Source organism: Vulpes vulpes, chromosome 13 (assembly GCF_048418805.1).
Source record: "Vulpes vulpes isolate BD-2025 chromosome 13, VulVul3, whole genome shotgun sequence".
Classification (NCBI taxonomy): domain Eukaryota; kingdom Metazoa; phylum Chordata; class Mammalia; order Carnivora; family Canidae; genus Vulpes; species Vulpes vulpes.
In genome coordinates this window covers 107,299,455-107,316,793 of record NC_132792.1, presented here as the reverse complement: position 1 = coordinate 107,316,793, position 17,339 = coordinate 107,299,455, and the positions used below count along the sequence as shown (strand labels likewise).

General features: G+C 36.2%; 1 protein-coding gene across 18 annotated transcripts in view; it reads right to left on the bottom strand.

The window, feature by feature from the left end:
• The window catches only part of KIAA1328 (KIAA1328 ortholog), a 348,897-nt gene that overhangs the window by 60,005 nt on the left and 271,553 nt on the right, over positions 1 to 17,339 (bottom strand). For all 18 annotated transcript variants that reach the window (XM_025996997.2, XM_072732245.1, XM_072732240.1 and 15 more), the window contains one exon: positions 9,864 to 10,051. In XM_025996997.2, coding sequence (XP_025852782.1) covers positions 9,864 to 10,051 — 188 coding nt within the window. The remainder of the gene's footprint in view (positions 1 to 9,863; positions 10,052 to 17,339) is intronic.

Genomic DNA, 17,339 nt, shown 5'->3' with positions numbered 1-17,339 from the left:
TATGGATATACTGCATTTTGTTAATCTATTCATCTGCTGTTGGGCATTTGGGTTGTTTGCACCTTTTGGGTATTGTGAATAGAGCTGGTATGAACATTTACATACAAAATTTGTTTAAACATCTGTTGTCAATTATTTTGTATATACACCTCTGAGTCATATGGTAATTCTATGTTTAACTTATTGAAGACTTATCAAACTGTTTTCCATAGTGGCTCTATTATTTCAAATTCCCTACCAGCAATGTATGAAGGTTCTGATTTCTCCATATCCTCTCAACCTTGATATTTTCTATTTTAAAAATTATAATAATCATAGTGTGTATGAAACAGTGTCTCACTGTGGTTTTGATTTGGATTTCCCTAGTAATTAGTGATGTTGCACATTTTTTCATATGGTTGTTAGCTATTAGAATATCTTCTTAAGAGAAAAATCTATTCAAGTCTTTGGCCCAGTTTTTAATTGAGTTGTTTGTCCCGTTATTGAGTTGTAAAAGTTCTTTATATATCCTAGATACTAGACCTATAAGAGATATAGGATTTGCAAATTTTTATCCCATTTTGTGGGCTATCTTTACATTCTACAGATAGTGTTCTTTTGACAGAATTAAAAAAATTTTTTTTAAAGATTATTTATTTATTCATGAGAGACAGAGATAGAGATAGAGAGAGAGAGAGAGACAGAGAGGCAGAGGCACAGGCAGAGGGAGAAGCAGGCTCCATGCAGGGAGCCTGATGTGGGACTTGATCCCGGGTCTCCAGGATCATGCTCTGGGCTGAAGGCCATGCTAAACCGCTGAGCCACCCAGGCTGCCCAAAAAATTTTTTCATTAAGTCTAAATTTATCTATTTTTTTCTTTGGTTGCTTGCGCGCTCTTGGTGTCATATCTAAGAAGTCACTGACTAATCTATAAGCATGAAGATTTACACTAATGTTTTCACTTAATATTTTTATAGTTTTCATTCTTACTTTTAGTTTTTTTTAAAAAAGATTTTATTCAGTCATGAGAGACACACAGAGAGAGTTAGAGACATAGGCAGAGGCAGAAACAGGCTTCCTGCAGAGAGCCTGATGTGGGACTGGATCCTAGGACTCTGGGATCACAACTTGAGTCAAAGGGAGATGCTCAACTGCTGAGCCACCTAGGTGCCCCTTATTTTTAGTTCTTTGATTAATTTTGAGTTAATTTTTGTGTATGGCATGAGGTATATAAATGAAGACTCCAACTTCATTTTTTTGCATGTAGACATCCAGTTGTCTCAGCACCATTTGTTGAAAAGCCTATTCATTTGCTGAACTGTCTTGGTATCTCTGTTGAAAATAATTGGCCAGAGATGTATGGGTTTATTCCTGGATTCTCAATTCTATTCTGTTGATCTCTTATACCCTCATGCCATGTATGGGTATAACCTCAGTATAGGATGGTTTTGTTTACTATATCTCTGTAGTAAATTTTCTTTTCTTTTTTTTTTTTAATTTTTACTTATTTATGATAGTCACACACAGAGAGAGAGAGAGAGAGAGGCAGAGACACAGGCAGAGGGAGAAGCAGGCTCCATGCGCTGGGAGCCCGATGTGGGACTCGATCCCGGGTCTCCAGGATCGCGCCCTGGGCCAAAGGCAGGCGCCAAACCGCTGCGCCACCCAGGGATCCCTGTAGTAAATTTTCAAGATAGGAAATATGAGTACTTCAACTTTGATCCTCTTTTTTAAGATTATGTTGACTATTTGGGGACCCTTGTAATTCTGTATGAATTCTGGAATTGGTTTTTTCATTTCTGCAAAAATTATATTGGAAGTTTGACAGGGACTGCATTCAATCTGTAGATCACGTTGGGGAGTACTGACATCTTAATATTAAGTCCTTAAATCCATAAGCACAAAATGTCTTTCTGCTTATTTAGGTCTTCTTTAATTTGTTTCAGCAATGTTTTGAACTGTTCAGTGTACAAGTCTTACACTCTTGCTATGGCGGGTGCCTGGGTGGCTCAGTTGGTTAAGCGTCTGTCTTTGGCTCAGGTCATGATCTCTGGGTTCTATGATTAAGCCCCCCATTGGGTTCTTAGTTCATTGGGGAGTCAGCTTTTCCCCCAACCCTCCCACAAATTAAAAAAATCTTAAAAAATTATTGCTAGATATTTTATTGTTTTGATGTATAATACATCAATAAGCATCAATAAATAAGTGGAATTTTAAAAAAATTTCCTTTTCAGTAGTTCATTACTAGTGTGTAGAAATACAAGCAATTTGAGTACTGAATTTTATCCTGCCACTTTGCTGAATTCATTTGTTAGCTCTAAGAGATTTTTGTGCATCCTCTAGGATTTTCTATATATAAAATCATATTGTCTGCTAAAACAGTTTAACTTTTTCTTTTCCAATGTGGATATGTTTTATTTCTTTTTCTTGTCTAACTGCTCTGGCTAGAACTTCCTGCACAAAGTTGAATAGAAGTGGCAAAAGCAGGGATATTTGTCTTGTTCCTGATCTTAGGGGGTAAACTTTCAGTCTTTTACAATTGAATATGATATTAGCTGTGAATTTATACATATATATTTTTTTAACATTTATTTATTAGATATAGATAGAGAGACACAGATAGAGAGGCAGAGACACAGGCAGAGGGAGAAGCAGGTTCCCTGCGGGTAGCCTGATGCGAGACTAGATCTCAGGACCCTGGAATCATGCCCTGAGCCAAAGGCAGATGCTCAACCACTGAGCTACCCATGTGTCCTCTAGCTGTGAATTTTTATATATGCTCTTTAACATGTTGAGGAAGTTTCCTTCTATTTCCACTTTATTATTTTTATCATGAAAAAGTATTGGATTTTGTCAAGTGGTTTTTCTGTGTTGGGTGGATGCTTTTCCCCTCCTTTATTCTATTTTTTTAAAAGTAGGCTCCAAGCCCAATGTGGGGCTTGAACTTATGATCCCAAGATCAAGAGCTGCATGCTCTACCAAGTGAGTCGGCCTTCTGTCTATTAATACGTTATATTGCACTGATTGATTTTTGTATGTTGAATTACCTTTGCATTCTTGGGCTAAACCTCACTTGGTTATGGTATGTAGTTCTTTTAATATGCTGCTGCATTCAGTTTTGTTAGTATTTTATTGAGGAGTTTTCATCTATATTCATGAGTGATATTGGTGTGTAGTTTTCTTGTGATGTCTTTGGCTTTGGCATCAAAGTAATGCTTGAAATGGACGAAGAAGTGTTCCTCCTTCTTCTATTTTTTTGGAAGAGTTCCAGAAGGATTCATTTTAATTCTTTAAATATTTGGTAGATTTCACCAGTGAAGCCATCTGGTCCTGGGCTTGTCTTTTTGGGAAGTTTTTGATTGCTGACTTAATCACTTTACTTGTTTGGGTTTATTCAGATTTCCTATTGCTCTTGAGTCAGTTTTGGTAGTTTGTGTGTTTTTAGGAATTTTTCCATTTCACCTTTGGTTCTTTGGTTGTTGGCTTTTGATGTGTCTATTGTTTTTGTTTCAACTATTACTTTTTTACTTCAGGCAACAGTGGTGGGTTCATTTGGTTTTTAATATTTGCAAGGAATATCCCACATGTGGTTGCCTCTCTGTTCTGAGAAAGTTCAGGTTTAGGAAAAACCTTGTGTTAATCCTTTAGGAAATAGACACGTGAAAGACACAAATACAATTCCTTGAGAACAAGATCTGTTTTGTTTCCTCTGGCACAGATGCTCATACTTGGAACATAGGATGCCAACTTCAAGAATGCTGTCATGCTGGGGATGGGAATGGGATAGAGCTAAATTAAAATTCCACAGAGTTCTCCTACCATGTTTCAGTTTTTTGCTGGCTAAGCATTTGCTTGATTTTTATTAATTTTTCACTGCCTTTCAGAGTTCTGTTAAGGCTGATTCTGGCAGTTTTGCCAGTATTTTCACTATTTCTGGGAACCGAGGTGGGTACCTCTGGAAATCCCTACTCTACCATTTTTGCTGACATCCTCTTGACTTATTTATGACACAGCATAACTCTGATACCATCCCTTAACAAGGGCATTACAAAGAAAAGTATTATATACCAATATTTCCAGATTAGTATAATCCATCAAATTGCAGAATAAAGAAAATTCATGGTCATCTCAATAGGTATATCAAAAAGACTATGAAATTCAACACATTATGATAATGACTCTCAGCAAATGAGGAGGGAACTTTCTTAACCTGATAAAGAGCATTTACAAATAAACCTACTGCTAAAACCATACTAAATGGTAGAAGATTGCTTTCCCATGAGATCAGGACTTCCTTATGGAAGTTCACTTTTACCATTTTATTCTACATTGTAATAGAAGTCTTAGGCAGTATAATAAAATAAGAAAAAGAAATAAAAAGCATAAGGATTAGAAAAAAAGTAGTTGTTACAGACTTAATTGTGCTCCCCTACCCCGTCCAAATTCAAATGTTGAAGTCCTAACCCTCAGTATACCTCAGAATGTGACTGCATTTGGAGATAGGACTTTGAAAGATGTAATTAAGGCTAAATGAGGTCATAAAGTTGACCTTTAATAATCTATTATGACCCTTTGTCCTTAAAAAAAGAGACACACTAGGAATGTATGCTCTTAGGAAAAGGCCACATGAGGATACAGAAGGCACCCATGTACAAACCTAGGAGAGATGCCTTAGGGGGTAATGACTAGAAAGGAACATGAATGAGCTTTCATGAAGAATGGAAATGTACTATATCTTAATTGTATGGGTATATACAATTGCAAAGTTTATCAAACTATACGTTGAGACCTATTTAATTTTACCATATATAAATTAAATCTCAATCAGAATAAAAGAAAAATTAAAAACCCGACAGGTTTCTTGATTCTGATTCAGTGCTGTTTTTAAGACCACACTCGACTGACATCTCTTTGACATTGCCAATCAATCACAATAAGGACTTTGAAGGGACAGGATATGTATTCCTTAATCACAGTAGGTACTGAGGTCAAAAGGTCTAACTGATTAGATCTTTATGGCTGGGAAACGGGGCAAAGACAGAAAGAAAAATCTATTTCTCTCTTTATAAATGTATCTATATATACTAATTCATTTAAGAAACATATAATGAGTACTTACTACATGTTAGGCAATGTTTTTATGGGGATACAAGAGTAAAATATGGAGTGGTCATATCCTAGTGGGAGAAGATACAAAATATAAAAAATAAGTAAATTATATACTATTTTGAGATATTTCTGTTATAGAGGATGGGAAATGTAGAGTTTCTGGTTTAAGTGACAATATTTCATACAGTAACTTCAACTCTTAACGCTGGCCTCTTGCATTTGAATTCCTTTTTAAAGGGGACTAAGCAGGACAATTTAACCTACACATCTGGGTTTATTCATAGCCCTATAGTATGCTTATCTTCTGTGTTCTGTTGATAAAGACATCAACTTTTAACAAATCTTTTAGCTCAGACTTCTGGGAATCAGAGGTGATATTTTGTGATACCTTTTCTAATGATTAAACATACATTATTGATGGTGATGTTAATAACAAAAGAAACATAAATAAGTGTTCTTAGAGGCAAAATGGAAATGGCTTCTATACTTTGGATACTCCAACTTGTTTATTTCTTTAATCACATCACCTATATTAGTCCATTATGCTACACAGAACATTGATATCACTGCAAGCACAGGTTTACCTAGAGGAAAAATTAGGAACTTCAAAGATTATTTCTCATTTTAGATGAGTCTATAATAATCCTCTTTCAGTAAAGGAAAATGTGTTTGGGAGCCCCTCAGGGACCATCAATCAGTGAGAGCTGCTGTATATTATATAGTCTAAAAAAGCCCAAAGACAAAATGGAGGGCGTAGTCAATACCATCAGTTAAATCAAAATTACTTTAGGTTCAGCCTCCCTTGAAAGTTTTAAGAAGATCCAGAGATCTGTGAAAAAGGAATAAACAGGCATTGCTCTAAGCATAGTAGGAGGCTTTGGCATGGCTTTACAGCCTCACTTAGAAGTGGTCAATGCCAAGCCCTGAGGTCTAACATTTCGATTCTGAAACATGTCTGCTCAGTGGCCTCATGGCCTCTGTTAGCCTGTCAGCAACACAGAAAAAAATGCCCTCAGCTTCAAGGGCTCTCATGAAAGGGAATCAGTGATTGATAAGAAAAGGGTGATTCAGGCAAGCTGGGAGAGAAAAAAAACACACTGCTGAGTAGGGAGGAAAAAAGGAATGAACAGTGTTTCCAGATTTGTGCGTTTGGCTTAAAAGTTCTTGACTCAAGTTTATATTTTCCTAAGTAATGTCTCCTTGTTCCACATAGCTCAATAAAGGCAACTAAAATAGACTATTACAAGCATTGATGATTGAAAAACAATATTTTCAGTGTAATATTTTAAGTGTAATTCTGGCAATACTGTATGATCTCAAGGTTCTTTCTTGAGACAAGAGTCAGATCTTTTTTTTTTTTTTTTAATACATTTAGTATCAATAAAGTTGGCAGAATGATGAGGAGGATAGAAAAAGGTAGATGAAGAGACTGATAATAAAGATTAACGGTCCTGCAGTAAATATCCTATGTGGTACTTCATGATTAAAGACAACACAAGAAACAAAGAAGAAAAGTATGTTAAAAAATTTAGACACACTAAAGAAAAGAAAGCAATTAAGGACACGCAAACCAAACAGTGTGACTGAGGTTATTAGGGCTAGGTCACTGGCCTTATGATAAACAGGGTGTCCAAACCCTTTGCAGCACACCTTGAAAAGCCTGACTCCCATCTGGTTGGGTGCCACCGTAAATGCCAATGCAGTAACTGCCCTGTCCTGTAATCTGCATACCAGCTCTATAATGGGCAGAATGACTTCAAGGGGCAACTTCAGCTCCTCGGTGATCAGGTATACTGTAATTTTGCCAATGGCTCCATATTAGCATAAAAGAAGAGAAAAATACATGACAGTCTTTTTTTTTTTCTTTTTCTTTAAATAAAGAGAAAGAAGGGGAGAGAGGGAGAGAGAGAAAAAGAGAGAGAGAGAAAATGTGAGTGTGTTAACAGGGCAGAGAGGGGCAGAGGGAATCTTAAGAAGGCTCCAAGCTCATCTCAGAGCTCGATGTGGGGCTTGAACTTGTGATCCTGAGATCATGACCTGAGCTGACATCAAGAGCTGGATGCTTAACCTATTGAGCCACCCAGGCACTCCTTACATGACAGGCTTTCTTATAAGTAGAAAAAAAAAAGTTATTCTTGTGAACACCTTAAAACAAAACTCTCTTAAAAAGATGAGAGAGTTTCTATTTTTTTTCACTGCAACACTCAATCTTTCCCCACAAAAAAAAAAAAAAAAAAAAAAAAAAGGATAAAAGCTAATGAAAAAAATAAAACCATGAGTGAAAACTGTTCCTGAAAACTTTGCAGAATTGTAACAGCTTTGTCTTGGTTAAATTGATTGGTATAGCAACATTATAAAATGACTATTAGGATTCATTGTGCACAACAGAAAGTGCTGAAATGTCAGCAGACTATACAGCAAAAAGTAATGGGTTCTGAACCCCTGTTAGTCAAAAATGATTTTGTTTCAAATTAGAAATTGATTTTTTTTGGACACAAGCCCTTTCCAAGCTTATAGCTTCCGTAGCTGGACCCGGGAGAGATTAACTTTCACCACTGTAAGGGCTGGCCTGATGGTACCTTTCTCAAAGTGCCTTTTCAACTGCAGGCTTCTAATGTGGCTGTGGTCTTAACCAATAACACAAGTCATTTGTCCCTTTGCTATTATACTATATTTTTCTCATTTTGCCATTTTATTTTAGTGTTGGCACACAACACAAATTTGTTGACAAGTTAAAAGAAAACTATGTTAAGACTTGCAGTGTAACCACCACACCATTTTGATTGGTTCTCTATTCTCCAAAGTGCAATGACTATGAAGAGAGTACGAGTTTCCCATCTCCTCCAGAACATGGAAGATTCCTAACTCTGGGAAATGAACTAGGGGTGGTGGAAGGGGAGGAGGGCGGTGGGTGGGGGTGACCGGTTGGCGGGCACTGAGGGGGGCACTTGACGGGATGAGCACTGGGTGTTATTCTGTATGTTGGCAAATTGAACACCAATAAAAAATACATTTATTATTAAAAAAAGATATGAAGTCTCCTCAATCTCATTTTTGTTTCCGGTAGCAAAGTCTATAAAGACAAAAGTTCTAAGTTGTCCTAATGCACTGGAGGTCTGCAGAACTTCTACCTCATGTCAAATAAAATATACTTGTTTTTGTTTCAAAATGTGGGTAGTTTCTCTTCTGAGGCTTGGACTAATTAGCATCTCTCAATTATTTGGGAGAAGATTAAACAATTTCTAGATTAACCATAATTAAAACCAAAAATCATGACAAAGATAGCAGGTGATGAGACAGTTGTATACAAGATCTTCTAATAAGGCATTGCCCATTTTTCACACAAATAAATGGAAGAGTTCCTAGAGAGATCATGAAAACTTGGTTCCTTAACTCCAGAGGTGGGCAGGTGTAAGCCCAGTAAAAAAAAAAAACAGGTAAATACGTGGATGGAGCTAGGAGTGTATTATGCTAAATGAAATAAGTCAGTCAGAGAAAAACAAATACCATATGATTTCACTCATATGTGGAATTTAAGAATGAAAACAGATGAATATATGGGAAAGGCAGGGAGGAAGGAGACAGGGAGATAAACCATAAGTGACTCTTAGGCAGAGAACGCCAACTGGGGGAGGTGGGTAGGGAATGGTTTAGATCAGTGATGGGCATTAAGGAAGGCACTGTGATGAGCACTGGGTGTTGTACGTAAGCGATGAATCCTTGATGTTTCATCTAGTTCATCACTGTTTCTACTAGTGATGAATCACTAGTTTCATCACTAGTAGAAACTCTAGAAGCCAATACTATACTGCACTGTATGTTAACTACCTAAAACTTAAATTAAAAAAAAATTAAAAAAAAGAAGGATGTCAGGGTTAATGGTTGTGAACAGATAAGAGAGATACCTTGGAAAGAAGTGTGAGCAGACAGTGCTCCAAGATTTTTTGTGGCTCTTTCTTCCGTACATCTCTCTGGACAATGAAGCTCAGACTTGCTACATTCTGTGAAGTTCTTCCCTTGATAATTTCAGGAGAGGTTAAGCCATAAGCCACTCCAGAAACAATCAGGAAACACAATTAAATTTGACCACTTAGCTCAATGTTTCACAGTTATTTTATAATTGATTTCTTTTAAAATATCTGTGGCCTCTGGGGCACCTGGCTGGCTCAGTTGGTGGAGCATGTGACTCTTAATCTTAAGCTTGTGTCTGGGCCCCACAATGGGTGTGGAGATTACTTAAAATCTTTAAAAAAAAATCTGTGACATCTAAAATAGGAAGAATCGCTGGCACTTAAAAGACTGCTAGGCAATATATATTTCAGACTTATGAAGTTCTATTTTAGCCACAATGTAGAATTGTCTATGTCCTCTCCTCCACCCTTCCCATATTTCTAGTTATTTGAGAATTAACTGTAGTTGTTGGAGTTTACTCTCTTAGCAGAAATTTATATTCAATTTCCTGTCTTCTTTACTCAATTTGAACATTATTTTGTGTCTATAACTACATTTATGATTGAATCATCCTTACAGTTTGCTGCTTGCAAAGAGGGACAAATTGGACAGTTTCTTATAACAGTATATTAAGAGAAAGGCTGATGTGATTCAGTGATCTAACAGATATGCCACCTGAGGCCTTGCATGCACATGTCAATTGGTAATAAACTTAACTCTTGTTAAGGTTGCATAAATCACCTGGAGTTCATGGCTAGCACCCACCAGCAACCACTGGCCCCAGAAGAGCTTCTCCTTTTGCTACTTAGAGATGTTAAGTTTACCTCTTAGGGGTTGATATGTATCTTTCTTTTGACATGTCCATATCATGCCTGTATCATCTTCTGTATGTGGTTGAAACCCAACTGTCTTCTTTTCCCTTCTATTCTCAACACTGCTTGTGGACTCTTGGTATTTTTTGATGGATGATGATGGTCCCAGCAGCCAGCCATCACATTTTGACTTCAATAAACTAAAAAGAATAAACATGAATGAGCTATAGAGAGCATAGATGGGAGGTGGATGATTATATGAAGGCATATAAATTCAGCATGAGTTGAAATGTAATTCATGGCAGTAAGAGCTTTCTTTTTCTTCTTATTTTTTATTGAAGTATAATTTGAGTAAGTTACCAAAGGTCTATTTTGTATCTTTTCACAATAATTTTGGAGAAGAAATTGTCTTTATCCTCAAAAAGCTTATATTTGGAGTTCGGGAAATGAGACTCAGACCCATGAAACTGCTAATAAAGCCACAGAGTATGACTAAGAACCAGAATATCTGTAGAAATAAAAAGTATGCTAAAACAAGACTTGCATAGCTAAAATGTTTCCAAGTACTAAAATTGAACATTAGGGATTAAAATATCACCAATTTGCTTCAAAATGCATTTGTGTTTCTCATTTTCAATTGTTACAGTATTTATTATGTGCCTAGAGTACGTAAGAAGCAGTACAATGGTGTATGTGGAATAATTGGTCCCTGTCCTCACATAATTTCATTATAAAGTCAGCAAGGCAAATATGGAATAAAAGGAATTTTAATGAAAATAAACACATGTACATATGTTTTTCTCTCTAATAAACTGTGTTCCCACCATTAACACATTTCCTCTTATAACATTTTGTTTTTCATTTTTTTATTTTTTAAATTTATTTTTATTTTTATTTATTTATTTTTTTTAACATTTTGTTTTTTAGGGACAAATGTTCAATGACATATCCCAGCTTCTTCCTTTACATTTTAATTCACCACAGACTCAGGACACTTTGGTTTTGTCTTTTCCATACCCCAAAACAATGTGAGAGCTAAAGTAAATAGGAAAAAAAAAAGAGAGAGAGAGAGAGAGAGAGAGAGAGAGAGAGATTTACTCATAGAGTCTAAATATTAAGACATTTAAACTCTCCAGAAGCAGAGGTGATAAGCTGACAGATAAGAATAATAACCAGAATATCTGTAGAAATAAATAAGAATAAGAATAAGCTGACAGAGTATTACTGGATTCATTACTAATCTCAGGTGGTTCTTGACTAGGATTCAAATCATGTACACCCATCAAAGCCATTGGGCTTTTGGTTTATATTGATCAGAATTTTTAATAATGCTTGCTCATATAATTTATTAATAAAAACCAAGAAATGAATTGGCTTTATGTTCAGAATGTTATAAAGAAACAAAAACTATTAGCAGTATGGCTTTATATGGGCATAATACAGTGTATTAAATTTACATGCTTTACAATTTTTTACCAGATCTCAGGGATCACTTTCCCATAGGGAATCACCAGTGGATGTGTGCATTAGCTCATATAACTTGTATTCATGGGACAGGAAAAGGAAAAGAATAAAACTACTCACTGTGAATGTAAGATAAATTTACCTAAACCTAGGTGCTCCAAATGCAGGTAAATCCAGGGATTATATCTCCGCTTGTTCTTTTTTTTTTTTTTTTGAGAGAGATTATTGGGGGCAGGGAGGGACAAAGGGAGAGGGAGAGAAAGTATCCCAAGAAGACTCCTTACCGACTGAGCATGGAGCCCATAGTGGGGTTCGATCCCACAACTCTGAGATCCTAACCTGAGTGGAAATTAAGAGTCAGACGCTTAACTGACTGAGCCACCCAGAGGCCCCCAGAGGCTTGTTCTTTTTTTTTTTTTTTTTAATATTTTATTTATTTGAGAGAGAGAGAGAGAGAGTGCGAGCATGTGAGTGGAGGCACCTGCACAAGCTGGGGGAGGAACAGAGGGAGAGGCAGAAGCAGACTCCCTGCTGAACAGGGATCTGTTTGTTCTTATACAAAAGTTAATGGTGACCCAGACTATTGATTCCCCTAAATTCCTTCATTTTCAGCTCAGCTAAGCTCCCAATACTAGCCAATACTGATCACTGCCAATACTGATTGCTACCTGCTTCTTTACCCAATTTTACATAGAAGCCTTTCTAGATCTTTATTCTAAGCCCAATCCTCTATCACAATAAGGAACTTGGCTTCTAATTTCTCTAGAACATAGATGACTACATAAAAACTTCTTCTTTCCTTGCATTCATTTCCATCTTTATTTATCTACTATTCTTCTTCTAATGTCTCAGAAGAAAATCTTACCTTTTATTCATACTCTTGATATAACTGACCTATGCCCTTTGTGACTATGGCCTGTCAATTACTTCCTTTTCTTATAATTTACAAACTCCTCCTCTCAATTGGATTCTTTCCTAGGATTACAAAGAAAATCAGACTTTCCATTAAAAATTAAAACCTAAACCTAAAACCAGAAACTCTTCTCTTAGGTGGGAAAGTATAATACTTAGTGTCAGTGAGGGTGCAGGGACAAGAGCATTGTAATACATTATTGGACAAACTGAAAATTGGTATAGCTTTTTGGTGAGTGATTTGTCAACACAAAACAAAAATGCATCTACCTCCTAACAATTCTGCTTTTAAGAAGTTATCCTATAGAATTAGATAAACAACAGCATGAGAATATCTGTTCAAGGATGGTCATTACAGAACTACTTGTAATAGGGGAAAACTGAAGCAAATATCATTCAATAGAAGAATGAGTAAAAAAAACCCCATAAACTTGGTACACCCATTATAAGGAACACTATTCAGTCACTAAAAAGAATGAGGGATTTCTCTATACTATTGTGGAGAAACTTCATGACATACAAATAAACTTCATGACATAAAAGGAAACAAACAAACAAAGCAAATAAGCAAGCAATTTGCAATAATGGAATATACAATATGACCTCATTTTTGTAAAAACAAAAATACATAAAAATATTTTTAAAGTTATTCATGAATATACACCAAACCTGAGAGGCAGAAATAGAGTGACTGAGGGAATAGCTTTTATAATTTAATTTATATGCTTCTGAATGTTTTCATTTCTTCTAATAGGCATGTATTTTTTAAACTAAAAAACAAAACCTTTACCATCTCCTTTACATTATCATCTCCTCTCTCTTTCGCTTCTCTGCCAAACTTCTAGAAAATAGTAATCAATTTTAAAAGACATACCTACTAAAACTATTTTTAAAAAAAATTTTTTTTTTTATTTATATTTATGATAGTCACAGACAGAGAGAGAGAGGCAGAGACACAGGCAGAGGGAGAAGCAGGCTCCATGCACCAGGAGCCCGATGTGGGATTCGATCCTGGGTCTCCAGGATCGCGCCCTGGGCCAAAGGCAGGCGCCAAACCGTTGCGCCACCCAGGGATCCCTAAAACTATTTTTTAAAGAACAAATCTGGTGGCCTTTTCTCTTTCAGCAGTCTTTTTACTAGATCACTTCACTTCAATTGACTCCTTTCTTACAACTTTTTACCTTGGACATCATAGTATGTTATCAAGACTGGTCTTCCAGTTTTAGGAGGCTTCTACTCAGATTCTTTTACTGGGAACACTTCTTCTTCCTTCCCCTTAAAAGTGCAGACATTCCTCAAGAGTCTGCGCTTTTTCTTTCTTCTCCCCCCACTTAGCACTTTCTAGTGATTCTTGCCACATCGCTGTATTTTCAATTATGATTTCTAAATAGATTCATCTAGCCCCTAGTGCTCTCTAAAACTGCTGATCTGATCCACTATTTACCAGAAAGCTGTGAAGGGATGTCTTGTCATAACTTCCCAAAGCAATTCATGTGAAAGCAATGGCATTATATTTATCTTGAAACTAGTTTCTCCATGTTTCCATTTTCATTTAATGACATCACCATTCTCTCAGTCACTTATATGAAAAGTATCAGTCATCTCAAATTCTGTTTTCCTTGTGCCTATCCAATAAATTACTAAATCAACAATTCCTTTATATATTCATCAGATATTTATTGAGGACATACTCTATAAGGCCTGATAATGTGTTATGGGTCTAGAGTGGGCAAACATGAAAAATAAATATTTATTGAGTACATTGTATGCTAGGTGATAAGTATACAAACACAAGCAAGACCTGGTTCCTGTTCTCAAAATGATTTTAGTAGTGGAAAGAGACACTGAAATAGATCATTTTTTAAAAAGGTTTATTTATTTCTTTTATAGAGAGAGGGAGTAAGAGAGTGGGAGGAGGGATGGGTAGAGGAAGAGGCAAAGAGAATCCTCAGGCAGAATCTGCTCTGATCATGGAGCTCAACGCCAGGCTCCATCTCATGACCATGAGATCATGACCTGAGCCAAAATCAAGAGTTGGCCGCTTAATTGAGCCATCCAGGTGCCTCTGAAACAGATCATTTTTAATACTATATGAAACATGCTATGATTCAGGATATACAGGGTGTCAATGGGAGCACATAGGTCCTCAGCAGAGGACTTATCTCTTACTGAGGGTAAATTCTGGAAGCATTCAAACTAAATCTTGGAGGAGGATAAGCAGGTGATAAGGAAGGAGAGAAGAATGTTCTAAGCAGAAAAAAGGAAACACTTTGAATAAATATACCAACAAGTAAACAAGTAAAATATATTTTGAGGATAAGTGAAGGTGAAGCAGGAGAGACAGAGATAGGTCAGATAATAAAAGGTTTGCCTTCATATGAAGGAGCCTGAGCTCTATTTCATAGGCAAGGGAGAGTCACTGGAAGGCTCCAAGGGGAAAAGTGGCATTATCCAACTTGAATTCATAAAAAATTATCCTGGACAGGGCCACTTAAAAGAGGGACTACAAGAAGTTGGATGAGTCAGAAGGCTGCTGAAATAGCTCTGATGAGACATGATGAGGGTCTGGGAGAGAGGAGCAGTTGTAGAAAATGAAGAGAAATGGTTTAAAAAACATTTAGTATTTAAAATTGGTAGAATTCAATGAGTGTTTGAATGTGAAAAGTGAAGGGAAAAGGTAGTGAGAATGATTGGCAGAATTTTGGGGGTATAAGCAATACAGAATGGAAGGACTGGGAAGGTGGGAGAAATTAATGTAGCCTGAAGTACTTATGAAACATCTGGGAAGACATTTCAAGAAAGCAATTGGATTAATAACTCCATATGTTTGGCTAGTCGGCTGGCTGACTTTAGAGTGAGGTTGAGACAGAGTGGAGGAAGTATATGCTTCACTGTCAAAGTTCTCAGTGAAGGAGGAGGTAAATTCATTCTTGTAAATGAAAGAAATGGGTATTGAGGAATGAAGTGAAGATTTGGAGTATGTATTGAGGGAATTCAAGATAAAACCGACCAACAACAAGGATAAAAATTCCTGCAATATTGAAGGCCTAGGGGATCCCTGGGTGGCTTAGCGGTTTAGCGCCTGCCATGGGCTCAGGGTGATCCTGAAGTCCCTGGATTGAGTCCCACATTGGGCTCCCTGCATGGAGCCTGCTTCTCCCTTTGCCTGTGTCTCTGCCTCTCTCTCTCTCTCTCTCTCTCTCTCTCTCTGTGTGTGTGTCAAATAAATAAATAAACAAATAAATAAATAAAATCTTTAAAACAAATATTGAAGGCCTAACAATTAGAAATCATAAATTTGTGTCAAGGCTCAGGTGCACAGATGTAAAAGCACAGAAAGCAGCCTGAGAACTTGATCTAGGTTTAGGATTTTATTGGGAGAGTTCAGCAAACTGAAGATCAAGTTTCAAGCTCCAACACCAGTACAGTCCCCACCCTGCACAAGCTCTGTATTCTGTGTCAAGCTGTCCCCTCTGTGGATCAGGCTCTAACACTGTATGCTCAAATTAGTTTTGGGATATGATGTGAAGTAGGAATCAATGTTTATTTTTTTCCATATCTATATCCAATATTAGTTTTGAAGACTCCCTTCTACACAGACTTGCTTGATACCTTTGTCAAAAAGCAACTGAACATATAACTGTGTGGGTCTATTTCTGGACTCCATTCTGTTCCACTGACCTGTTTATCTTATTAATGTGAATATGAAACTGTATTGATTATATAACCTTAATTAACATACCTAAAATTAGGTTCACAAGTCTTTCAATTTAGTCTTCTAAAATAGCAGACTGTTTTTGTTATTCTAGGTCCTTCATATTTCCATACAAATTTTAGAATGTTTGTCAATTTCTATAACAGTAGCTGGTATTTTGACTAAAATTACATTGAATCTAATCTTTAATTTGGAAAAAATTTGTATCTTAACTATATTGAATGTTCCAATTCAAGAACATGGTATATCATTCTGTACATTTATTTAAGTTTTCTTGAATTTATCTTAGTATTTTATAGCAATCAGTTTAGAGATTTTGTATATATTTTTGTTATTCCTAGGTACTTAATGGCTTTTTATGTTGCTGTAATTGCTTCTTTTAATTTTATATTCAATTGTTGTTTTATATGTATTCTTATATGACAGCTAATTGCATTATACAGAAATAAAATTGATTTTTATGTTGATCTTGAACTCAAATTCTGTGACTGTGTTAAATCCACTTAATTCTAGAGCTTGTTTCTGTAGGTTCTTTAGGACATTTCTATGTGGATAGTCATGCTATTTGAGAATAAAGACTGTTTTACTTATTTCTTTCCAGTATTTTTTATGGCCTGATCACACTAACTAGGAACTCCAGTACAATGTAAATAGAAGTGCTAAGTGTGGATATTCTTCCCTTATTCCTCAAAGTGCTCATCACTAAAGAGATGTATCTTTGTCCATCCCCTCTATCAGATATCTAGTTTAATGACAGGCCATTTTTTTCTCCCTATAATGTATGAACATTGGAAGAGCTATGTTAAATGCTTTTTCTGCATCTATTTGAGGCACTGGATTTTTTTCTTTATTATGTTAATATGGCAGATCCCATTGATTTTCAAATGTTAAACCAATTTTGCATTCCTGGGATAAACTGTATTTGGTTAAACTGGATTATCCTTTTCATATATTCCTGGACTTAATTTGCTAATATTTTATTAAGAAACTTTTTTTGTTTTGCATTTATGTTCATGAGGAAGATTACCTTGTCATTTTCTTTTCTTCTAATGCTTTTAGCTGTCTTAGGTCTCACAAAAGGAGCTGGGAAAGTTCTTTGTTCCTCCAGTCCAATAGTTCTCAAGAGGGGTAGAGGTGAGAATTTTGCTACACAGAGGCTATTTACCAATGTCTGCAGAGGTTTTTGACTGTCACAAAGTGGAGGTGGGATGCTATTGGCACCTATTGTGTAGAAGACAGGGATGTTATTAAACAACCTGCAAAGCACAGAATGGCCTCGACAAAAAATTACTGTGTGATCTGAAATGTCAATAGTGCCAAGGCTGAAAAACCTACTCTAAGTCTGAAAGAATCTGCGTTAAGATTGATATTATTTCTTCTTTAGAGGTTGAGTAGAA